General features: G+C 39.3%; 1 protein-coding gene and 1 non-coding gene across 2 annotated transcripts in view; both read right to left on the reverse strand.

Moving 5' to 3' along the window:
* The window catches only part of GIT1 (GIT ArfGAP 1), a gene marked incomplete in the record, with an annotated part of 90,326 nt that overhangs the window by 51,437 nt on the left and 11,955 nt on the right, over window positions 1-26,934 (reverse strand). The window contains 1 exon segment of the mRNA XM_072430690.1: window positions 2,914-3,047. Within this exon segment, the coding sequence (XP_072286791.1) occupies window positions 2,914-3,047 (134 nt within the window).
* Window positions 15,565-15,693, reverse strand: LOC140321908 (small nucleolar RNA SNORA19). Its single transcript, XR_011919034.1, has one exon. It is a non-coding gene; the product is annotated as a small nucleolar RNA SNORA19 (small nucleolar RNA).

A 26,934-nucleotide genomic window follows, 5' to 3' on the forward strand; every position in this document is an offset into this window, starting at 1 on the left:
AAATAAATCTGCTAGCATGTCTATCCAGAGAGTTCTAGTGGAACAGAATTACCATTGTCTGCTTTGGGCTGTTCTAAGGCTTGGAGGAAGGTCCAATATTTGCCACTGGAGTAATGTTCTGAGCTACAACAGGAAACTGTGTTTTAACACTGAAATGTATGGAGACTCCACGCTGCATGTTTCCCTGTGTTTGCTTGGGTTTCTTCCCGGTACTCCAGTTTCCTTCCACATCCCAAAAACATGCAGTTAGGTTATTTGGCTTTCCCCCAAAATTGACCTTAGACTGTAATAAAGACATATGAGTATGGTAGATTGTGAGTTTCTTTGAGGGACAGCAAGTGACATGACTATAGACTTTGTACGGTGCTGCGTAATATGTCGGTACTATATAAATACTGTATAATAATATTAAAAATGGGATTCTGTAATCTTTCACCATATCAAATATATATGGGGACATTTGTACCCTAAATAAAATATGTAATTGAATCTCAGCATATTTAATGGATAACCGCCCATGTGGCTACTTGGATGAAGAACATCTAAGTGTATTTACCTGGTGTCATTCAACAACCATGTGTTAAACATGGTACGCAAGATCTGAATAGTGTCAATAGCATAAACTATATATTAACACTGATTTCTATGAAGAATCAGACCTAATCAAACCTTCTTCTTTGCAAGCTAAGATGTTCTAAAGCAAATTAAAAACTTTCTTCTGTATGCCAAGCAAAAGAGCCAGACAACTGAATGCATATTTAAAATAGCTGAAATACCTATGCGAACAGTGTACCTGCCAAAATATGTGTGACTGTGTTCAGCCACTCTTGTTAAACTGAACTGCCAGAAAGAGCATGCCACCGACGGAAGTGCAGCTTTGTGTGTCATTTGCCTTGACTATGAAAGGCTACCATTACTTACGATTGTCTGCTTACGCTGCCAGGCCTTGTTCCCCTTATTTCTAATAAATGCAAAACATAAAGTAGTTAAAAAAAATTATTGCACATGAGTCTTCTGAAATGTTGCCTGTTCTGCATTCCATAGGACTCCATACCCAGTGATGTCATCCTTGCCTAAGTGCTGCATGCAAAAGACTAAAATAAGGTAAATATAAATGTAATTTATGCTTTAATGGTAGATTTTTTTACCTACATATGGTAGCTGATATGGGGAGGAGGAGAGGGCACATCTAGCATAAGCAAAAAAATTCTGTTTAAATATGAAGGTCTTTATAACCTCTTTTTCCAGCATCTTGAAAACAATCAGCAGCATTAATAAGATGCACTAACCAAGCCAGAAGTATTGTGCCAATAGCAACCAATAGATGGAAAATCTAGCCTGCCTGCCATGTCATGTCATTTCACCTTGTTTGTGTATATACAGATCATTTTTATCTACATAAGGTACTGCCTTTTGGTTACTTCATCGCTCACTAATTGACCTGGTGTACTGTCAATTTGGTGCACTTCGGACCAGGTACCAGGATAGTTAACCAAACTGTTTTCTATATGCTCTGCTATACCCTTCATGCACTTTTGCTTGAGGCTATTACTCTGGAATATACTGGAGCACTCAGGTGTAGGTGTTACATTCTCCTTTCTACACAAAAAGTCCTCTGTAGGCGATTGCGTCATTAGTGTGGAATCCACTTTAACAAATATTTTTGGCACTGGGATGGGAGATTTTTTTTTTTTTTTATCAGAAATGCAGCCAATCATATGCAGCAGTACTCTATAAACACTTTATTCCTGTGATTTGATGACTGAATGAGCAGATATCTATATTAATTGGGGAACTTCTAAAGTTAAAATTCCCTCAAAAAACCAAAACTATATAAGCGCACTATGGAAAATAAAGGACATACGAACATCTACTAGAGATTAGATGTTAGAAAAAAGAACGTTCTTTCACACATTTATTGCTAAACTCTTACACTGACAAAATGTGTTAGTCCTGGAGCTCCCACCCTGTTAATTTGGGAACATTCAAAGGACTTGTAAAACTACAAACTTGTAGACTGGCTGCTGAATCTGTCTCCTGCCTTTCCTTTAAATAGAAAGCAACAAAAGAGGTAAGGACGTCAATAAAATGCTCTAAACAAAGGCATTCTTTCCATAAATGTAAGGTGCAGCCAACTACCCAACTAGAAGTAAAAAGGTCCTTTTCTGCTTTTTACTGAGAATTTCAAGATGAGATTTTACTTTAAACTCAGAAAGTATCATTTTAGGCTCCAGCCTAAATACCATAAAGTATATTACCATTTATAACAAAATACTTCATTATACATTTTTCAACATGCCGCCATATGGAAGGCTGTCAGTATTATAGGGCAATAAAGCATTCTATTAAGAAATGGTTGCACAATGGACCTTTTCATAGACCATCAGGCTATTATTACATTGTACCAGTAAAAACTTGGGCCAGGTCAATAGCAACAATCCATAGTGAATGGAATGAAAATTAAGGAATCAAATGGGATGAGCCCAATGCAGGTAGCATCAGCTATGAGCTTTGGAACTAAACGTTCCAGAATAATAATCCAGACATTCATACAGTATGTAGTAGTAGGTGGGTAGTGGCTTCTGTATTGCAACTCAACTTTTCAGTAAACACCTAAAAACAGTTGGGTGGTACGCCCGGCTAAGAAGGGCTGGGGAGAACACCAACATACAAGTATAAGGTCAGTGAAAAACTGTTGCAGAATCCTGAAATTTATGGTTTTATACCAGTAGGAAATCTACTGTTGCCTAACTACTACATAGTCGGACTACGCAGCCAGAATGAAGTGAAAGGCAGTCCACCTCAATGTGGAAATTTGAACTAACAACAATGGTCCCATAAAAAATATTTACAGATATCTGCTGCTGAGTGGAAGGGTGCAGATAATACAGAGAAGCAAATCTAAATCCATACCTGTAACAAGGATGATGGCCATGCACTGTGCCGGAGGTGTTTTACAATTGAGATGTGTCGACCCAAACTTCTGTGAACACTGCAGCATTCATCACAAATCAGCACACCGCGGTTAATGGATGCCCACCCAGGATCTGTGGAAGAAAGGAAATTTATTAGAACATTCAAAATCCAACTGGTTTAGCCAACAGAAAGGACATTTACACTAGAAACCACACCATACCCATAAAAGATTCCCACTGATAAATCAGTTTTTAACAAAAATCCTCACATAAGTTTTGTTGTTCATTTAGTGTATTTTATGCATACTATTCACATGTAAAAGCTTCAGTTCTAAAAAAAAAAAACCAAAAGCCTTGAAAGCCCGGCACTTTTCAGTAACCACTCAGCTCTTTTGAGATGGTTACTGAAGAGTTAGGTCACAATACGGGGGCTGTCACCCACCTAGAATTTCTTCCCACCCCACTCCAAAAAAATTTCTGAGTTGAACACTGTTGGTGCATGTGAGGTCAGCAGCCATGACACTCAATAGCATCCATTCTCAACCACTGTTCCACAGAATGCAGCCGTTTACCAAAAACATGCAGTTAGGTTAATTGTCTTCCACCTAAAATTGACCTTAGACTGTATTAATGACATATGAATATATGGTAGGGACATTAGACTGTGAGCTCCTTTGAGGGACAGCTAGTGACATGACAATGGACTTTTTACAGCGCTTCGTAATATGTGGGCGCTATATAAATACTGTGTAATAATAAATACCCCCCCTATTTGATGACGTGTGCATAATTCCTGGGGCCAACACCCATTGGTAATGCAAACTCTGTGACTTTAATGAGGTTTTAGTTGTTTATAAAGATTAAATTTCCACTACTGCCACTACTGGAAGGTGCATTCTATCCATTCACCAATTAAAGAGGCTTTTTCCCCTATTGGCCTCAAAAATATTGGTTTTAGTACTCGTACCCCAAGATCAGAAAATTATTTTAAGAAACACCCTCGTAGGTAAAAAGAGTCAAGAAGGCTGTTCGATGGTATTCCTTCTAGCCCCTTTTATTGGAAGCTACATAAAAGTTTATGTAGTGAGGTATGGGAGGGGGTAATGTCAGGGATACAAATCTGCTCGGGGCTTAGAGATTTAGGCTGCGTACACACGTACAATAATTGAAAAGGATCTTAAACGACCCTTTCCAACAACAAAGGACTGAAAGATGCATGAACAAGCTCTGCACATACAGAGCAGTTCTGCTCTATGGGGAGGGTAAGGGGGAGAATGAAGAAGTAGCACCCTGCTGTGCTCTCTCCCCTTTATTTGTATTACGATAGTTCGTCGATCGACCAGGATGGATCCCAGAATGACGACGGATGAGCGCTGTACTTGCAGATTGTACACTGGCCAGGAGGCGATTAACAGACAAGTATCATCTAACATGTGTATGTAGCCTTTTAATAGTAGTAGGACTTACATGAAAAAAATATCCATTCACCCAGATCTACTACAAAAGGTAAAAACGCATAAAAATGAACATCATTCAGTTCCAGTATGTATTATCCCTTTCTTTGAGTGATAGAATGGTAGTGTCTGGTGTACATATACTGCCCGCCTTAGGTAAGACATAGCTAGAAATTATAGTCAGGCACTATATATATTCTGTCACATTACATGAGCTCAACAAAAACACAAAGTTATGCTGAATCTAAATTGTCACAACAGAAGCAGCTCACAACAGAAACAGCCCAGTATGGCGTTCAAGTCATTAACCAGGAAAAGAATTGCCTTGTTGGTAATAAAATGCAGCACAATCCTCATGCATTACATAAACGAGATGCAAGAGACAAAGATGGACATCAAGGTGACAAAACACATGACAAAACAGAAGCTTAAATGAGAATGAATTGCAGTGGGTGATTTATAAAAACGAGTGAAGCTTAGCTTCCATTAAAGACAATATTTCAACAGCTTACTAAACATTTGGGCAAAAATGTCAGATTTTCATAGAAAAATTATTAAAAAAAAAAAAAAAAACACGTCCAGTAACAGAGCTGCAAAAAGGCACGAGCCTGATGTCATTACATTAATAAAATGTGCCATTCCTGGAATAAACAGAAACAAAGCCAGGGCGACACATTTTTATTTCACAGCCGCCAACATTCCCCCTCATAAAATGAAATCACCAATACCCTCCAGGGCAGACAAATTAAAATGGCCAGCAACCGTTTCTGCAAATCTATTCGGCAAATTAATTGTGAAGCAGATGAGCAGCTGCCTTTGAGTTATATAAATTGTCCCTTAGACTATCCACAACAGAAATAGCTCAAATTAACTTCATGAAAATATCCTTTGCCAGAGTAACTAGAAGTAGCAATACAACACACAAACACCATACGGTCTATTCAGTAATGAATAAAAAGAAGAAAAGGTGCTGTCAATGTACAGTAACTTATAACTGATAGATTCCAGGTTACCTAAAGTTTATGTATAGAAAGTAGCCTGAACTTTGCATGCTAAACAAAAGTTGAATGTATATGAAATAAAACTGAAAGTTATAATGCAGAACAAGCTGCTTTTGCAACTTTATCTTTCAATGGGCTTTTCACTTACGCCGCGTACACACGTGCAATATTTGTGAAAGATCCTTTCCAAGGACAAAACACTGAACGATGCATGAACTGCTCTATGGAGAGGGAAGGACAATGGAGTGGCACCCTGCTACGATCTCTCCCCTTCACTTCCATTGTGATCGTTCGTGAATTCGCTAAGACAGATCCATGAACTATGAAAATCGAGCACTGTACACACGCCAGATTCTTGTCCATTATCAGTCCTGAGGCAATTATCACTTGAGAATCATCTGATGTGTGTACGTAGCCTTATACCTTGTAATTTTTGGTTGAAGGTCTGCTTTAACTAAAGACGCTAAACAGAGAAAACACTTTAGGTACACAATGTATTTTTTTTCCTCCCCTTTACATGTGATGTGATGGCTGTTCTCTAAAGAAGCTTTGTCTTCCAGTTATATAGCAGGGAGATGAGTCTCGTGGACTGTACCCATGACAAAGCATGCATTCATAAAGGGTAACAATTGCTCCAGGTCAGGAAAATGCATGAAGCATATTTTTCAGCTGCTGCTCACATAGATGCATGCTTGCTATGCAGAATAATACATTCACATATAATTGAGTCATTTCTTCGTAACCCCAGGTTGACCTGCCCTTCCCTCCTACTTAATCAAGTCCCAGCAAGAGCCAGAAATCCTTCTATAGAGTGAAAGCTATAAGAGCAAGCATTCAGCTATTACGGATATACACCCACTTCAAGTAGGCATTTTTCTGAAAACTAGAAGTAGTACTCCTGTGTAATTAAGAAGTAGGGTACTGACCCTAACAAATGGACTGATTGGAATGTAACTATGTTGTTTGCAATGTTAAAGCAGAAACAGGCACCTCTGAATATAGTATCTAACCTCACATTGTGCTTAGTTTATATTTAGAATAAACAAAAAGACCATTATTCTATTATGGGAACTCCACAAAGTCAGAATATTCCAATGTCAGCCTAAACTGCTTCAGGGTTTTTTCCTCTTATGTTTTTCCAAACCTCTGGTTCTGGATCTCCAAATAAGATAAGATGATACAGATTCAGCCCTAGGATCCTGCATGTGGGAATGTTGGATTTTTTGGTTATCCAGTCACAGGTTATAAATATGGAAATGTCAGGGAGACCTGAGCAAGCCACAAGGACCAAACCAATACATCATATCCTGCTTCTGAATTGCAGACTAGATTTCCATAAAAGTATTATGAATCACTCAATGATTTTACTTTAGTTATAGGTCTGCTGAGAGAGTACCCTCCCCTATTTTATTTCTTGGGGATTCCAGAGGTGATGCCTTCATACAAACTCCAAATCGTCTTTATGGGGAGAAAAAAAAAAATGTTGGTCGCAGGGACATTCGTACTGTGCTCGATAAGGTAAAACTGATTTGAATCAATCAGAAAATCCTGTTTTCCTAATTGAGAAATCCTTGCAAACTTTAATTTCTAATTAACAAAGATAATATGTTCTGCTTTTTTAATAATTTAAACCTATTCTTCTAAACCCAAAATAAAACAAGGCAATATCTCAAAGCTATGCTGATTGTTTTAAATTGTAAAAGTTTTTACCTTAGGTACAGAATATTTCAAATTTAAAAACCAATTGTGTAGCTGTATTCTAATCAGTGTCCTGCCAATAATCCAAGTCAACGCCTTAATTTTTGGTGCGAAATCTGTAAAGCTGCATAAAGTTTTTGGCTTATGGATGTTCTGGTCAACAAACTTGTAGATTAACTTCTAACTGGAGCCAAAATTCAATTTTGGATAGTGCGTGGAAGAGTTTAGATTTCTGTAATATTTCTTTGGATGATTCATTCAGACGACTACCTCCTACTTTTTGCTCCTGTAACTCCTATACAAGAAATAAGGTGTGTAGTTCCTCACCTGTACAGTAACACACTTACGGCAAATGTTAACCCTTCCTAACGCTGCTAAAACGCTTCACTGGTGAAGGTATTTCTATTTCTGACAGGAAGCAAGATGCAATTTCATTAACAAGGACAGAAAGCACAAACGTCCTGAGAGGGGCCCTAATCTTCCCTACATTATCGATTTGCTTAGAGACGGTCTCCAAACATAACATGCAACGTTGTAATTCATACATCACAGGCCTAATGCAGCTCACATGAACATAACCAGGTACTATAAACAAAGTATACTTGCTGTGTGATTTTGTATTATCCATATTTCATTATATTTATTTGCAATCTTGCCTCCCAAGTCTCCTCCTCGGTTGGAGGTGATGAAGACTCGGTTACGGCTCTATTTAACGGTCACTTGTCTTTCAAATCAGTGACTGCCTCTGGGCCCTTACGAAAAAGCAAGAACATAGAGACATACTGGGCCTGATTTATTCAAGGTCACCAAGGCTGGAGAGAATACTTTCATCTTTGAAGCTGCATGATCCAGAAAACCAGGAAAGGAACTGGTCCAGGATTCAAAACATTTGCTAGCAAATAGCTCAAATATGATTTTGAAGAAATACATTCCAGGTTTGCTGGATCATCCAGCTTTACTGATGAAAGTGTATTCTCCCCAGCCTTTGGAGAGCTTTAATAAATCAGGCCCACTAAGAGAAAGGTGTGAAAAGTACAGGACATTGGGTCTAGCTAGCACACCTCAAACTAAAGATCATAGAGAATACCAGATCCTGGCGCCTCTGCCTACACAACAGCTGTGAGACCTTATACAAAAACCACAAGACACACAGGTTTGCAAGTGTGCATATGCATGCACTATTTTTAACCTGCAATTTTAATGTGTTTGCAATAAAAAAAATGCTTTAATAGAAAATGTAATTCTAACCTTGCTATATAAAGCAAATGCTACAAGCCCCATTTTCCATTACTTTTCCCATTATTTTAAGTGCAGACCAGTTTTATTACATTACACCATTTATTAGTGATAAAAATCAAACAACCTATAATTCATTTTACAATCACGCTGAACTCTTGCTCCCAGCATTGACTGACTTGCAGGTCCACCTGGAGAGCTGCTTGAAAATCCTAAAATCTCTGCAAGTCAGATGTCACCTTGAATGGCGTATTGGTCATGTCACATTGACAGTATTACCCCAAGGCAAGTTAATAGTTTTAGTTTACTTGCAGATGTCTGTTTTGATAGCACACCTTTTATATTGAGTATCACGCATTTTAATAAACTCTGTGACATGCTGCCACAAGCTGTGAGATCAATGTAAAAACCCTTCCGCCAGGAAACGGACTCTAATTGCATGCTAAAGAAAGCTAAGTGTGCTGTGCATTCCATAATCAATTATGCTTAATGGTGGTATGAACTATTTTAGTTCTGTATCTGAGAACCGATTAAAAAATATCTGAATTGCTCTTGATTGCAGCTTTTTACACAAACTGTGATTGACTAAGTGAGAGTTATGGAAGGTTGTAGAGAGCACCGCAAATCCAAAAAGTGCATTAATTCTAATCCAATCTATTGATACAAATCATGTGGGGATTTTGTAAGAAGCTGAAAGCACTGAAAAAAGTGCAAATCTCTTTAAAATATGTGCTGAAAAACAAAGCGGAACTAAACTCATAGGTGGGTAGTGGGCTTTTTTTTTCACGGCGGCTACATCACCCGATCTTGCACCTGTGCAATGCGGGATCGGGTGACGAAGAAAGAAGACCGAAGAAGAAGACGCAAGTGAAGATCAAAGATGGCGGTGCCTGGCACTTCCTCCGCACTGTTGGGACGCAGAGGAATTCCAGGGCGACGCAGGCCTGGATCGCAGGAAGGACTAGCAGCATCGAGGGATCTGCAAGAACAAAGGTGTCATTTTTTTTGTTTTTAGTTTAGTTCCGCTTTAAATCCACTTTAAGGGTTTCCTCCCTCAATACCCTCCTTAATTGAACTTATTGTGCCTTCCTCTGATTGAGTGGCAACAATGTTGCACTGCTTCCAAATAAAAAGTTACAACTCTTAAAGCTGTGCCTGCTTCTACTGCATTGGGGTACTCACAATGTTTCATTTTAAAAGTTTAGCTTGGCTTAAATTGCTGCAGGAGTGAAAAGAACAAGCTTGCAGATTTGTGCCCTATTCTTTCTTTCCTGCAGATGGAGGCTCCTTGGATGGTGCCGTTGCATCCAGACTTTCCTCATTAAATGCTTTACCCATTTATGTGTATGATTGCAGCTCTATTACTTGGTAATCAGACACTTCTGCCACATTTTAGCCTCATGAAGAGACAGGGAAAGTCACGCAATCATCAAATACAAAGGTGCAGTTGATGTAATGATCGTATGGCTGAATTTTCCAGTAAGCTGAATGGTATCAGAGTAGATAAGAATAGGAAACAGGAGCCCCTTTCTTTCCTATACACATGGGAATTATTTAAAAATTAATAATCACATTGCTCAGCCCACTGGCGACATGAAAGGCACATCTAAACCCCAGAATAAAAAAAAAAACATACTGTAGTTTACTTGTCCCCAAATGTGGATTTTTTTCTTCAGTTTTTTCATGGTTGTCCTGCCAGTAACATACTTCCTTTCCTTGGGTGACAACAAACACTTTTTATGTATTGTATCTACGAAGCAGCATTGTTGCCACCCTAGGCCAAGACTACGGAACACCCCTTCGTTGTCACATGGGGGAAGGTGTTTTGTAGTAAGCAGATAGTGAAGCGGATTTTATTTCAGTGTGCCAATTGCAAACTTTCCCCTAACTTCCTATCTAGTAAAATCAGAAGAAAAATTTAAGAGAAATCTTTCTTATGAAGCCCTGCACATCTGTAAAAACCAATACGCATCTCTAAAGATGTGGACGGGTAAAAGATCTGTGTATTTGACTATACAATTCCTCACATCTACAGCACTGATGTTATAAACTCTTAGGAAGAAGATATTTGGTAGGTAAAAGAAAAATCACTTGGCAAGGAATAAACAAGATAAATAATTACCCTGTTATGTGCAATGGCAAAAGCATTCAAGGCATAAAGTGAGGGGCATTAAACAAAGTACATACCAGATTGTATATTAAACCCATTGCACTTTAATTTGGAAGCATGTGCTTCAATAAACTTTCTTTTAATTATTAAAACTTATTTTATTAAAAATAAAACTTTTTTTATTATTAGTTTGTAGATACACAGACTACCTTGGTGGTATATAATATACACACACACACACAAAATCTTTCTTCCTCCTCCTGTTGCCCAATTCATAAATATATCCTATCTAAATGCATAGCCTCAGTGCCTTTGGCTACAATTCGTGTTCCATTCCGAACGTCTTCATTTGTAGCCACCCCAACTAGCTGATAATGACCTCAAGGCCAATCAATCTTCAAATAACTTCACAGAGCTCAAAGTCCTTTTTTTTCTCAACCTTGTTGGAATGGCAGTTTAACACTACAAAAAATTTACCTGATGCTTCTTTGAAATGTGTCAATTAGATAAAAGTATACAGCACAGAATGCTAAACCTCCCATCAGTTTAAGAATTTTTTCTTTGGGCCCCAGTGGGGAGAGTCCCTTTACTTGCTGCCCTTAAAATGGAACAGGAACTCCATAATGGAACAGGGAAACAAATGACCCCATTGGAAACTTTCACTTCCTATTCTTATGATAACTGTAACATGGATTTGCCATCACTTTCCTTCTCTGCATTAACAGTCACATTGGCCTAAAACTGACAGCAGTTCCAAATCTCAATTCATCTGGTTGTTCCATGTGCTTCGTTATGACCTATATATGGGTATCAATGTTTAAATTTGTCACATTATTAGTGGAAACCAAACAGTACCAAATGAGAATTTTACTGTACATAATTCCAAACTAAGGAATAAATATATAGCTGGGTTTTCTGTGAAATACAGATTGAGGTATTGGGTTCGTGGAAAATTCTGCCACAAGAAACAGTCCCTAAAGCAGATTTCTCTCACTGAACCCTTGGACTAAGCAATCTGATTTGGAATGTGTCACAGCTCTGAGGACTGGCTGACTTCTTTGAACACATTAGTTGAATGTGACCAACTACTACTAGATTCATGGGACATGTAGTATTCCTTTAGGAAGGAAGAAGACACTACAGCCACTCTGCTGCCCTATAGTGTTCAGCCACAAATCATTTTAGGGTAAAAAAAATAATATATTTAAATATACAGTGTTGAACCAAGATATTTTTTAAGCCGGGTGGAATAAAATTGTAGGTGGGTGGCAGCCCCTGTATTGTGATCCAACTCAGCAACCACCCTAAAACAGCCGGATGGTTACTGATATTTACTCATATTATGTTATTTTTTAAATCATTAGGATTGTGACTTGTGACATTAAAACTTATTACTGTTAAATTAAAAAAAAAAAAAAAAAAGCTGTATACCCATTATCCTCAAACCTCCTGATTGAGCCTACATGGTGAAATTCTTCCCCACATTCTAGTAATATAAAGTGTACAGAAGGTCTTTCCACCCAGTTTTAAATAAGAACTACAGCCTCTCTCTACTTGTGATGTCTTCACAAATGACAAATGCCATGAAACCTTCAAGGTCACTTGAAAAAATGAGGATACTTGCAGCAAGCTGTGCAAGGTAAATGGTGTAAAGGACAGGCAAGTCTTTGAATGCCGGTCTCTTGATTTATAAAAAGCAATGGTTCTGACAGACTGTTTAGAAATTGTGTCAATAGCAGTTGGTGAAAATCGCTAAACACCAAAGTTAAAATAAGACCGACACTGAACAGCTTCTACCTGGCACAGAACGCCTACAATATATTCACTGAAGATCATTAGTAAGCAAAGTGAATGCTGAGCTATGCAGGGCAGGGGGTGATCACTGAAGGGTTACACTGGACTTTACAGCAAATCTCACACAGGGAGAGTTAATGGAAATTTCATTGCTGGTAACACACTGTTCTCCCCTCTCCCACACACAGCTGGCCCTCCTCCCACCTTAATTATAACAGCTTGAATATTTCAGGGTGATAAGAAGCTGCCTTACACTTGGATTGATATTCTTAGTGAGAAATGGTTTTACCGTTTATATACAAAGTGCCGGTACGGTGCCAGCATCCGCCCTTGTTCTATATACACAATGCTTTGCCAAAACCTGTGTGTACAAACCAGGTAAGGCCAGAGAAAAAAAAAACATTTTGTGTTCGTCACATCAGACAAAGTAGGGCAAATTCACCTTGTGTATCTCTTAAGTCCCGTATAAGCAAGAGGTTTACTCTCGTGGTGAATGCTGCAGTGCAAAGGGAGGGAGAGAACCAAGGTTGCCATTTAAAACATACTTAATAAGACAATTCATTCGTCATGTCTAAAGATCAAAGGAGTCCACTGTTACCGTGTGCCAAGTTATGTATTATAACAGCTTGCTTCCTCATATAGGTGAACACAGGTCTTCCTGCACCTTCTGACTATAGGGAATGTACCAGGTGTAAAGATGCAGATTGACAGCCCAATACACTCAGAAGATCCCCAGACCAACTACAAAACCAATCAGTCTTCAAAATGACTTCAAGGTACTAAATAATGGCATAAAGTTCCCCCAACTAAGTAGGAATGACAGTGCAACACTACAAAATATGTATCTGATATGTATCTGTGAAAGAATTGTAACCTTTTCAAGTGTACATATAGCCAAAACCATAGAGTAGAGAACACTAAATACTCCCCCACCACCACATTTCCTATTCACTTCTTGTCCCGGAGATGTAACCGGAACTTTATGGTAATCTCTACAAAGTGAAGAGGAATTCCCATCAGACAGACGTCAATATAACAATTGTTTCAAGATGGGCAGCATGGTGGCTCAGTGATTAGCACTCTGGCCTAGCAGTGCTAGGTCCCAGATTCGATTCTCAGCCAGGACACTATCTGCATGGAGTTTGCAGGTTTTACCCGTGTTTGTGTTGGTTTCCTCCAGGTACTCCACTTTCCTCCCACATTCCAAAAAACACACAGTTAGGTTAATTGGCTTCCCCCTGAAAATTGACCCTAAAAAACTCTAATAAAGACATGACTTTAGGGACCTTAGATTGTGAGCCCCTTTGAGGGACAGCTAGTGACATGACTATGGACTTTGCACAGCACTGTGTCATATGTCAGTGCTATATAAATACCGTGTAATAATAATAATTATAAATCTCTCCTAACATTCTGTTCTTGTCACAACTTTACCATTTTGGAATCGGTTTCCTTCTCTGAAACAACAGTCACCTAGACAAAATAAAATACATATAAACTATAAGTAAAGGGGGAAAAAATGAAAACTCACAGCAGTTCCAACTCTTTCCCAGTAAAGCTGGTTGCTTCATGTGCTTCCAGGTCATATTGGGTCATATGGAATTATGGTCATGTATGAACTTGTAAAAAACCATAGACGTGTCAACTAGGCAGAATTTTATAATGACTTCTCCGCTACTCCAAACTGAAGGGTGAATATACAGCTGGCAAATATTTGTTTCCTGTGAAATACACAGATTGAGCTATTTGTTCCATGGAAAATTATGACAGCTTCTGTCCGCTAGAAACAGGTTCAGCTTCCAAGTCCTGACACAAATCTATGTACAATACCTGCACTATGGACAGAATTGCCTTTTTAAACTTAAGCTGTATTATGACAATGGATGTCAGGTTTTTATTTGTGGAGAGATTTCTTTAATTTCTTGTCCTACATGTATATTCAGAAAGGAAGGAAATTATTGTTGTTATTATTATTAAACGGGATTTATATAGCGCCAACATATTACGCAGCGGGTGAGATCATTTTTTTCTGGCTTTTCTGGCTAACAGGTAAAGTGTAGACCTAGAAATGGAGGTTTTATCGCACCCACAGCCCTATGAAGTGTCAGGACTACAGGAACAAGACCAACGCTTGCTAAGATCTGTGTAAACCAAATCACTTTCTAAATAACAGACAAAAATCTAAGGTTTCTCACCGACGTCAGAAGGGTTCCAAGTCATCTGTATATGGCGCCCACAACCTAGTCAGATTGCAATGTGTGATGAGCTAAATCGGAACACCACGTGCAAAACACATGGGCAAAGAGATCTGCATTTTTAATCTGAAGTAACTACTGAACATAGATTTTTGGACTTACTGGAAAGGAGCAAAAATAGCTATTTTTAAGTAATGTACAGTGAACAAGTGTAAACAACCAACACGCTTCAGAAAAAAAACTGAAGTGCATTCTGGAGCGCCAGTGAGGAGTTTAAGGGTGGGCAGATGTCTCACTGTGTGTTGTTTTTAGCAAGCCATCTGCCTATCTATGACAAACCTAATAAAGAAAACAAAAAAGCAAAAGCAAATGAAACAAAGCAGCATAAATAAGGGGAAAAGCCATAAACAATCAATAAATTTGGATATTTTTGACCCTAAGCTGCGTACACACTTCCAATTTTTATCGTTGGTAAACGAACGACGATTGATCCTGCACGATATCTGCGAACGATCGTATGGCACCGATCCTGTACCTACAGATAACGACAAGATCGTTCAAAGATATTGTACACACGATAGATGCGATCGTTTGAACGATACAGGAAGTGACGTGCACCACAGGAAGTGAGCGAACGTTCGTTCACCGCGCATGCTCAGACCATGGACGATCACTGAACGACCGTACACACGATAGATGGTACACACGATAGATGGTATACCAAGCACGCCAATGAGATGTGTCGTCCAATCCGATCCGCCGGTCCGGTCGTTCATTTCCAACGACTATCCTCGTTCGTCGGCGTTGTTGGTTACTTTTTTTACGAACGATTTTTGGCCAATCGGTCGTTCGTCGTTCATTTCCAACGATAAAAATTGGAAGTGTGTACGCAGCTTAACTTTTCAGTACTAAGCAGAGTAAGGGTCAATGGCTTTCCTTCAAATGAGAACCACTACTCTCTCTATACAAGTCTATGGGAATCCAAAATGAGCCTAAAGCAGGTCAAATGTCCTTGCAAAAAATTAGAAGCATCTCCAATTAATGTAAAAAGTAATATGCATTTGTCGTTTGACATAGGCTCAGTTACCACAGAGGGTTCCAACATTATCTTCTTCAAATATATAGAGAACCGTAAAGTGTGTGAATAACTAAAACATTTTTTTATGTTTGAAGGGGACTGGCACTGCAACTACAGCCAGTTGCACTGCTAATTAACCTTCATATTCATCTCACACACCAGAAATAGCAGCACTCAGCTGGGTATACCAAGCACGCCAATGAGATGTGCGTTAAAACATTAAAACGTTTTTTTTAAAGTCTTGCAACTTTATTATTTTGCTTTCTGTGTACTATTGAGATTATCTTCCTTCACTAAAATGTCTCAAAGTTAAAACAAAACAAACAAAGGTGATCCTCCAAGGTCAAGGGAATTCCTATCTTAAAGAATAATGCTGGGTACACACATTAGATTAGAGGGGAGGGGGGAGAACGAGCCAGCAGTACCCCACTGCACTCCCTCCCCTTCACTTGTACTATGATCGTTCGTGGATCTGCCGGGATTGATCCATGAACGACATTGGATGAGCGCTGTAGACACAAGGTTCTTGTTCAATGCTACCTCTGAGGTTATTATCGTACGAAAATGATCTGATGTGTGTACGTAGCTATATACCCATAACAAATGCCCCAATCAGACACATTTTTGATTTTTTGGGGGACAATGCAGTTTATAATTTGCTCTCATTTTTTCCCTCTTTGACAATAGTCAGACAAAGGGGTAAATCTCCCCAAAAGGGTCACAGACACCAATAAAAATATGACAGACCATTTACCTTTACACAGCCTCTCCAAACTTTACAGAAAGAAACATTTTATCTAGATATATTTATTTTGGGACAGCAATTTAAAAAACAGTTCACCAATATTTTGAAGAAAAAGAGAAGGGATCAGGTTTAGTTTGGGGTGGGTTGAAGTAAATGACAGATTCTTTAGGAAGAAATAGTCACCCTCACATTTACAGCGTGTATGATAAATTCATGTAAAGCAGAAGTAAGAACTACTGAGGACAGGTATATGTCTCCTACACATTGTTCTCAAGGAAACATAGGGCTGTATGGGCAGGTCTAACTGATAATGTACATAGTTCCAATTTAAATTTTCTCTACTTGGAAGAGGTAAAGAAACGCTGATTTGTTGCAAAAGGTTATTATACTGTGCTTTTTTTTGTTTTTTTGTTTCCCCTGACTTGCATATGAAATCATTCAAGCAATTGCATCCCCTACTCTTACAAACCCCAATTATGAGTACAGTGACAACTGAATAAGTTTGCACAGAAGAATATTCTTCATAAAACAAGGAGAGACAAGTTAGAGATTTTGGGGTAGTTTTTGGAAGGGTCATTTAATGGATGACTGCACTACAATTATCCCTTAAAGTAAAGCAGAAAAAAACACTTAAAACAAGCCTGTATATGTTGAAACTAGGATGTAGTACAGATGTGATCTATTAAGGTGCCATGCAAGTGAGGATAGAATTGTAAGCACCAAGTGATTACCACAATGACCCTGGGATTGGAGTATTTGTGAAATTGAACATTTAGTTCTTACTTAATTACTTGCACTAATAAAAGCACTGGAAGAAGACACGATGAGGGGCAGGGACCAGATACCAGCCCTGCCTTTATTTCTAGACGAAGAATAAATAACTAGGTCAGATTTCCTAACCTGTTTGATTATTACATTTCACACCAATGAAAAGAAGACACTTGCTGCCCTCATTCTCATCTCTAACTCCTTAAAAAGAAAAGATATTAAAAATATCAGCCCACCCATCTTGTTCATGCTATCTGGAGCATACTGGCAATTATCCATTACAACCATCATTTTAATCTAGTATATAAGTAACATCCCTTACCCTCATGCATCAGCTCTCATTAAATTTTCCTGACAGTTTAATTTGATATATCACAGTGAGACACAAAAAATATTTATTTTGTCAGGCAGCAGCAGCAGCACAGTGATCATAAGCTTCCAGAAACAAATCCAGCTGCTGGTTCTGATAAGACACCTCCCTCTGTCAGTTCCCTGGCTCCAGATAACACTACACTGCACCATTGTGTTTCTCTGAGCACTATTTTCCATCAAATCAGCAATCAGGAGCCAGAGGGAGCAAACAAACTCGGCCATTGTCTGACAGACGCCAGGGGATGTGTTACTGACTCTGCCCCTGTGCACCGGGGAATGCCAACTACAAATCTCATGTCCCATTCAGCACAATGGTCCTAGGACACAGACATGTGCACATAAGAAAAGGTCATTTCAGGCCTTGTTTTTTACAATCATTTGTGTCTTGACTTTTCTCATCAGTGACTAAACACAAATAGGGTGGGATGAATCCAAAAATGTAAATGAATCTCGAAGTTTTCTTTCCCCCTTCAACAAGATATAAAAAGGAAATGAACTGACCTAATTCTTCAACTTTGTTCATATGGGTGGTTGGCCCAGTATGTCAATAGTTGGGTTGCCCAGGGCTGATCCAGGGTTGACTGGTTTTATTTAAAAAAGCCATACAAAACATTTTAAGATAAGGTTTCTTCAAAGAAAAAAATCCTATATCAAAGGTTAATACAGGGACACTGAGCATGCAGTATGTATAGGTAATCAAAAAGCCAAAGCAATGTCACATGAGCACTGTTCTCCCAGACCCCTTTTAGCTGGGCGCACCACCAAGCACTTTTTAGCAACCACCCGGCTGTTTTTGGGTGGTTACTGATGAATTGGGTCACAATACAGGGGTCACCCCCTCCCCCCCACCTAAACATTTCTTCCCACTCTGCCTAAAAAAATTGTTGGGTTTAACTTTTCAGAGGGTATTATAAGGCAGACATTAAGCAGTGTGTGTGTGTTTTTTTTTTTTTTTTTTTTAAACGGGTAAGGTGACTGTACAGTAGTGTCACACTTGCCTCCTCTCACTGTTGATTGGACAGGAAAGGAGCAGAAAGAAGAGAAAAAAGCTCACTCCTCTCTCTCTCTTCCTGCCAGTACACATGAATGCTGCAAATCCTCCTAATACATGTGCATGCAATTAACACCCAATCTGAGAGGTAATGTACAGGGAATGTTGGTAGGCATGATAGCAACCAAGATTCAAGAATTTGCTATAGTTGCATGTGAAAATTATGTTAAAGTAATACACAACTACACAGAGGAGTGATTTTATATTCACCTGGAATTCAGCTTTATCGAGAATCTGTGGTCAAAATTTAAAAAAGTAATGTTGAAGGAGGCAAAATCAAAGAGCTTTGTTACTTCAAAAAATGCCTTTGAATTTTACCTTGGGTTTTGGGGTTTCTCCCTGAAGATATCAGAATATATATTTGTCTGCAGCACAATTGGACAGGTGCTTTTATTTCTCTAAACACTTAAAAAACTCTTAGGAATCCAAGTAGTTGCTATGGGCTATTTAATAGGCTTTCCTTTCAGATGCCAATATGCAGGAGGCCCTCGGTTGGCGGGTATGATACATTACTCCGTTATTTTCTGTTTCTCATGCAATTTACAATGAAAGCACTACTTGTACAGTACTGATGACTGTACTCCAACAATGGATGTTCCCAGCTGACTGATTCACTTTATAAACATTACACTGGATACAAAGCATTCTGAGTGCATTGCTGCATATTTGGAAGCTTTCTATTCTTAGCACACAGTGTGACTTTTGTTCTCTCTTCTCACTTTTAATTAGGACGCATTTTCTTCTCCATTAAATTCATGCGAGATGGACGCATAAGGCAGCATTGTGTGATGACTTACATTTTCCCAAATATCCAGATATCTTTTCCTGTGGTTGCTTGATATTTGTTGTTTTGACAGATATTTTTTATACTGAACGTTGGTAAAACAATTTAAAAAATAATACAGGTCATGGAGCTTGGATACGACAAGCTCATACAGACGGATCATTAGATATAGGTGCAAATTGCAGTATATGCTTAATCTTTGCTTTTTTGGTCCTTAAATCCTACTGTCACCTCATGGATTAAAGCAAAGCTCCCATCAAAAATACAAAATAAATAGTCTCCAAAAAGTTAAACTGTATTTGCTGTAATTCTCTGAACCAGAGCTGTCCCCCCTTAGTATTTCTTTACCGCTCACTTAAGTTGTCCTCAGTCCTCAGGGTGATCAGAGGCACTCTTGCGCAAGCAATACAATCCTTTTATATGAATTTAAAAAAAAAAAGGTGCAGAACCTCCCTGATTGCCCGATATCAGGCATGCGCAGAAGCCTTTTCTTTAATGGGAGCATGTGCAGTGAGATCGGCAACCTTTTTTCCCCAAGTCACCTGATATCACACCTGTGCAGTGCGAGATAGATGACGTACTAAGAAAAACCCGGAAGAAAACTGAAGATAGCGGCGCCCCACACTGGTCAGAAGTAAAATACCAGGATGACGCATGACAGAAAAAACCTCGACGGCTCTGCGGGGTTAAAGGCAAGTGTGATTTTTTTTTTCATTTCTAGTTTAGTTCCATTTTAAGCAGCCTTGCAAAAGAATGTTCCTCTAATATAAATGGCTATAGAAATTTCATACCTAAACCTTAAAACTACTGGAGATGTTGGTTGAAACAAAACTGAGCTCCTGGTTAAAAAACCCAGCAAGCAAAGTTCAAATTAAACATAAATAAACCCTACCTTTCCCCTTCCATGCAGTTCAATGACATCTTGGTTTCATCTGAAGTCTTCTTACCTCTTCTTTCCTAGGCTTCCATGTCACTGTCTGTATAGCACTTGCTCATTCCACAAAAGCAGAAACAGACATGAGGAATGCCCTTAAGACTATGCTAGAATGCTGGGGGAAATTGCAGCATTGTCAAGGGAAGCATTGTTATTCGTTTGAGATGTAATAAAAGCCTGGAAAGCCTTGATCTGCTACAAGAAGGCCTTATGCACCCTGGAGAATTTTAGTTGTATACCATATATTTATATAGTGTTGCACACATAAAAACACACCCAATAGATGCAGCATTCTAAAAAAAAAAAAAAAAAACTATGTCATAGCTTCATTTATGGTGTCTCTGCACTGTAATAAATCATATCGGCTCATCTGCGATAACGTCACTTACTTCACAACGCCACCCTAACTTTAAAGCGGCACACACTCTCCCAGAGTTATCACACCAGCTGAATAGATTTTATTTCCATTTCAGGCAGTAAATATCTTTGTCACTCCAGACCAAAAGTCAAAGTTGTTCTAAGACTAACAGCTTCCAAACACCACATTGTGAATAAAGCAAATCGCTTATCTACTGACCTCTACCATGAAATGCTCCACAAAGGCCTTCTAAGGAACCCATCAAAAGAATGTTCTTACTTCTGAACTCATGCCAATAAACTTTTATTTTCAACAACATATGCTCTGGGGATTTGAGAAGAATTACAGTTCACATTTTTTGGCAGAAACTTTTTAAAAGCAAGTATTACAGTATCAAAAGGCATTTGTTTGTATTATTGATAAGAAGGAGAAATGCAAGTCAGCAGCAGGTCAACTGGTGCTGTCAAAGAATTCCAAAGTTATTATTATTATTACTACACACTATTTTAACACAGACATATTACAAAGCACTTTACAGTCCATAGTCTTATCACTAACTCTTCCTTAGGGGCTCACAATCTGATGTCCCTACCATTGTTATTATTATTATTATTATTAATAAACAGGATTTATATAGCGCCAACATATTACGCATCACTGTACATTATCATAGTCATATGTCATTAACGTAGTCCAAGGTCAATTTTCAGGGGAGAAGCCAATTAACCTAACTGCATGTTTTTGGAATGTGGGAGGAAACTGGAGTACCCCAGAGAAAACCTACACAAACACGGGGAGAACCTGCAAACTTCATGCAGATAGTGTCCTGGCCAAAATTCAAACCTGGGACCTAGCACTGCAACTGAGTGCTAACTACTGAACCACCATGCTGGATTTTTACCATGTACAGTGGAATTTGTGAGCATTGAAATGCATTTTTTTTTAACATGTTGTCTTGCGTATATTTATTCTTTTTACAGTAGAAAACATTATGTTTCTATTGCTTTGCAGCATGCCGTGCCAAGTTTTTGTCCTATTTTTGCCCAGTGTATGTGTTGGTGTTAAGTGAGCCCATTTTAAGCAGTGTAAATCAAATTGTTTTACAACACTGTCCAAGTAAACCCACCGCATATGGTGTAAATAAAACCGGAATGACAATATAAGCACCTGAAACTGGATTCATGATACGGCAGAGGATGAATGCCTATGTTTTCACATGCATGAATATTTTTGAACACACCGGATATACCTCAGTGCAGGGGCTATTAGCCCGGGATATGGGCTAATGTTAACTACTTCAATTTGTGACACTTTGGAGATCATTCATTGATGCAACAGAGCTGCAGTTAACCTCCTTCTGACCGGAAATTGACCTCTTTAAGAGGGTTTTACATTCTCATTCTCAAGTGTAAACACTTTTGATGTGAACTGCAACACAGACCCTTAAAACATATCAGCTGCACCTACCCCCATATATTTCTGTCCTTTCAGGTCTCCAAGTCTATGCAAACCATTCCTGCCTTTACTTATCTACTTCTGTTCTACAATATGATCTGGCCTCAAGTCATGTTCTCCTATAATGCAAAGACATAAGATATACTAATATTTACTTTGCACAGAATGAAAACGTCCAAGAAATAATGAAACTTACTTTAACAGCAAATATAAGGAAAAAAATATAGTCCACTGCAGAAAAAAAAAAAGAACAAGTACTAAAAAAAGGCAAAGACTACACTCTTGTGGCAAAACCTACCCCCTGATTCTATAGCAGGCCCATGCTCCCAAATGAACATTCATTTACCAAAGTATTCACTGTATAAGACAACATGAAACATACCTTACTAGCAAATCTTTCAATATAGTAACACAAACATTCACCTGCCGGATCTGAACTGGTTCAATTCCCTTACCACCATTCAATGCACATCTGGACTTCTAGTAGTAATATTCCTGCTCACCAACAATTCCTTCCACATAACATATGTATTTTATACTGAAACTCTCATATTCCCTTTTCCCCACTTTACTTTTGGTGGTAAAAATTGTAGTGAAAACATAACTATGTAGATTTTAACGGGAAAAGGGTGCAGCACAGCCGCAGCGATCCAGACTAAATAGGAGCGCAGAGCCTCCTGGGAAACCTATATCACGCATCCCAGGAGGCTCTGGGTGCTCCTTCTGCACCTGCCCAATCTCGGGGATGTGCAGAAGGGGTATTTTTTACACTAAGTGGAAAGATATGCTGATCTTACAACTGTGCAGTCAGATCAGCTCTCTTTTTCCCCCTTTACAGTGGGCTACGTCACTCGACCTCGCACCTGTACAGTGCTAGATCGGGTGATTTGGCAAGAAGAGAAGAATATAGAAGAGAAGAATGAAGATGGTAGAGCCCGGCACTTCCTCCGTGCTGGGACGAAGAGGAATTCTAGGACAACAAGGTACCAGATCAAGGGAAGGTCCAGCGCCATAAAGGGATCTGCGGGATTAAAAATGTTTTGTTTTTTGTTTTCTTTAGTTTAGTTCCGCTTTAAGCTTTTGGGTTGAAATGAGGATTTAATAAAATGTTATACCTAATGTTACATTAGGTTTGCCAAACTGACTCTGTATGTTTTTTAAAGTAACAGCAGCATTGGAGACAATATATTCTAAATGGAATAGAGCCAGTAGTAAAGTATGTATTATATTATCTATTTTTATCATGCAGACCACCAAAGCTGCTCATTACATCAGCTATGTGGCGGTGTATAAGGTATGTGCTCCCACATGCATGGTGAACAAAAGCAATGTGGTGACTGTGAAGCTGTAAATAAAGTTGTTCAGCATGTCAGACCATGGGGAAAGGTTAATGAAGAAAGCTGTCTGCTTTACATATTTCTTCACAGAGCTGTGCCTCAGCGCCTGTTAATGCCTTAAGCTTTAATGTCTTGTTAATGCGATGGAGGGGGTGCAGCCCAGGCAGCCAACACTTCACACAGCTGTGTCGCCTTCGGGTTACAAATCCAAAGGACAAAGTATTTCCTTTGTGGCCAGAATTTAATTCTTCTTATTGAGTGTTAAATGAAAAGTTTCTTTCCATGCTGTACAAATCCTCAGAACTGGACTGGCGTGATTGCGGGCCATAATCGGAAGCGTAGAATTGAGGTCACTCAGGCAGACCTGGAAAGCATTAGCTAATAAGCAGAAAACAGAAGAGAACAGGCAGCCTCCGACACGAAAAAGTACAGTTCGAAAGTATATAAAGCAAAATGTTAAATTCAAGAGATCTTCAGCTTTCTTTTTTTGTATCTGCCATGAGGGACAATATGGATAACACCACTTATCCCCAATGAGTGGCTCATGAAGCACTCAGCCCCCTTTGATGCTGATTTTAAAAGCCTCCCAGCAACCCCTCAGTACTGAGGACCTACTGCAATGTACATTTCACAAGGAATTGAAGACGTTGCCAAATATATATCATTTATTGACAAAATGTTGCTAAATAAACCTGTAACTTAAAGTGTACCTGAACTCAGGATGTCCTATGTGCAATTCATATAATCTAACCTGCCCCCTTTCTATTGTTGTTCTGAGTTGCCAAGGAGCTAAAATTAAACTACATCAGTAGGCATGTTACCCCCACCTCCCAAATCACACCCTTACCCTGCAGCTCCCCTGTAATGTGGACACTTCTATTGTTCATGGCGCTGTCCTTTTTTGAATGGTGAACAAGGGGGAACAGACAGGGACAAGCAAAGGCAAGACCTTTGGTTGTGGTGGATCAGCAGTCCCCAAAACTGATGTACTTTAGTTTATCTTCCTTCACCAGGTCTAGTCTCTGCAGGATGGGTTACAACGGGGGTAAATAGGTTTGACTTTTTTCGCCACAGATGGTCAAAATGAACAGCATACAGCCAGCAAAAACTGTTATGTTTTTTGGGCTAAGCGAATAACTCTTGCAGGCAGTATATTGCTAATTCTTCATTAGTTTACATTTGGCTCCTAGCCAAGAAATTGGTGATGGATGGGGTACATATATAAACAGGAGAAAGGGGTGGCAGGTTCAGAGTTAGCTCATGTGAGAAAGACAGATATTCAGACTTTAGGCTTGCTTTAACAATTCACAATGATGATCTCCATCTTAAAATACACATTTCGCAATTGTTGCTGGCTTAAATCCAAACCCACAGAAACAGAATAGGCACATTACTAGTGACATCAGCCCTCAAAGTACCGAAGATCTTCCAGCAGCATGACAGTCAGGTAACTAGCAGTTAAGTCAGCTGTGGTGGTCCACATAAGTTTCTCAGTGCACATGCTCCTTAAAATATCCAACAGAAACAAAAACTTGTTCCCAAAAGAAATAAGGGTCTTTCGGCCCTCCTCTTTAAAAAGGCCATCATCTTTCCCCGGCTTCAGTGGATACCGAGAAAATAGTCCAGAAACAGCATGCAGTAAGTAAAGTTGTAAAACCAGATATGCATGCTCATTCCTGGCCGGTGATTTGGTACTGGAGACAATGCATGTGCATAACAGCCAGAGAACTACCGTGTTTCCCCGATGATAAGGCAGGGCCATCAAATAAGACAGCCCCCCCTTTTCATGTTAAAATGAAAAATAAGCCCCCCCCCCGCAAATAAGCCACCCAAAAAAAATAATTAAAATATTATACTCACCCGATACCCGGATCCTGCGTGTGTCTGGCTGCAGCGTCTCTCTTCTCTCCTCTGCCAGCATCGTGTTTTCTCCTGTCTGTAAAGCAAAGCGAAAGAAGCCGGCACAGCGCCACCTGCTGTTCCCCTGTCCTAACTGCCGTGCAATAGAAAAAAAGCACAGCGTAATCAGAAGGGGAATTTGAATGACAGAGTGATCAGAAGGAGAGTTTGAATGACACAAGATGATCAGAAAGGGAATTTGAAAGGCACAGAGTGATCAGAAAGGGAATTTGAATTGCACATGAGTGATCAGAAGGGGACAATGATTGGCACAGATTGATCAGAAGTGGACATGAATGGCTGTAGTCTTCTTCATGGGTAAATAAGGCATCCCCCTGAAAATAAGCCCTAGAGCATATTTTGGCCTTCAAAAAAAAATAAGACAGTGTCTTATCATCGGGGAAACAGGGTAGCATTGCCAGGAGAGGTTAGCAAGGCAGCCCACACCTCAGTACATTTTCCATCATGTGGTCAATCTTTAGTTTTCATAGTGTCAAATACAACTTTACTTTCTGATTTTCTACAATCAAGCCTTCTTGTGTATCACAATTTCGTCCATCACCTATCCATTGCAAATCTCATCGTATGGGATTAACAAAAAAAACAGTAGTTCCCATGGCATTAACATTCCTTTTTTTATACCTACTTTTTCTTACAAAGGTAACAGGCAGCAGCAATTTGGTTACAAAGGGCATAAAAAGACATCACCCATTTGGTTTCATGCATAAGATTAAACATATGTAACTGATCTCTGCTACCTCAAAAGTCAGGAGAGAATGTAAAAAAAAATGACAGACAAACTGGAGTAAAGCTGCGTACACAGTTGCAATTTTTGTTGTTGGAAAGGATCTTTCACGATCCTTTCCAACGACAAAGGACTACACGATGCATGAACGGTGCTGTACATACAGCACCGTTCTGCTCTATGGAGAGGGGAGGGGGAGAGCGACGGAGCGGCACCCTGCTGCGCGCTCTCCCCTTCCCTTTCATTAGGATCGGTTGTCGTCCATCGTCCGTGGATCCGGCAGGACGGTCGTTCGGACGATGGACGACACCGACTGTACACACGGCAGATTTTCGCCCGATATTTGGCCGATGCCGATTATCGGGCGATAAAAATCTGCCGTGTGTACGTAGCTTAAGACACCAAGTACACCAGTTAGCTTTTTATTGTCTGATACGATTAGATTTATCTTCAGAGAACTTAAAACATACCTAAACTCAGATTTTTTACTTTACATAAAGCCCTTTTTTTTAAAGTAATATTTTGTTTGTTTGTTTTTTTATTAAGTGCAACACCCACACACACAAAAAAGTGCAGCACCGCACTGCCTTAATGGGAGCACAGAGCCTCCCGGGATACCCATGTTACGTATCCCGGGAGGCTCTTGGCTGCTCCTTTTGCGCATGCCCTTATCTCGGAAGCCCTTTCATCAATAGAAAAAAAGGCCTTTCATGAATAAAAAAAAAAATGCCGATCTCACTCATGCGCAGCTAGATCGGACATTTTTTCCCCAATCTACATGACCCAATCTCGCGTCTGCGCAGTGTCAGGTGATAGGAAGAAGAACCCAGAAGGAGAGAGATGTTGGCGCCTGGCGCTCCCTCTGCACTGGGCCAAAGACAGACAACGGGACATGGGACCCAATGGAAGAAACCTCCTAACGGATAGACTAATCTGCCGGATTAAAAGTAATTTTTTTTTTGTTTTGGGTTTACTACCTCTTTAAAGAAAAATAAGTATAGGGCA

Source organism: Pyxicephalus adspersus, chromosome 1 (genome assembly GCF_032062135.1).
Source record: "Pyxicephalus adspersus chromosome 1, UCB_Pads_2.0, whole genome shotgun sequence".
Lineage (NCBI taxonomy): Eukaryota > Metazoa > Chordata > Amphibia > Anura > Pyxicephalidae > Pyxicephalus > Pyxicephalus adspersus.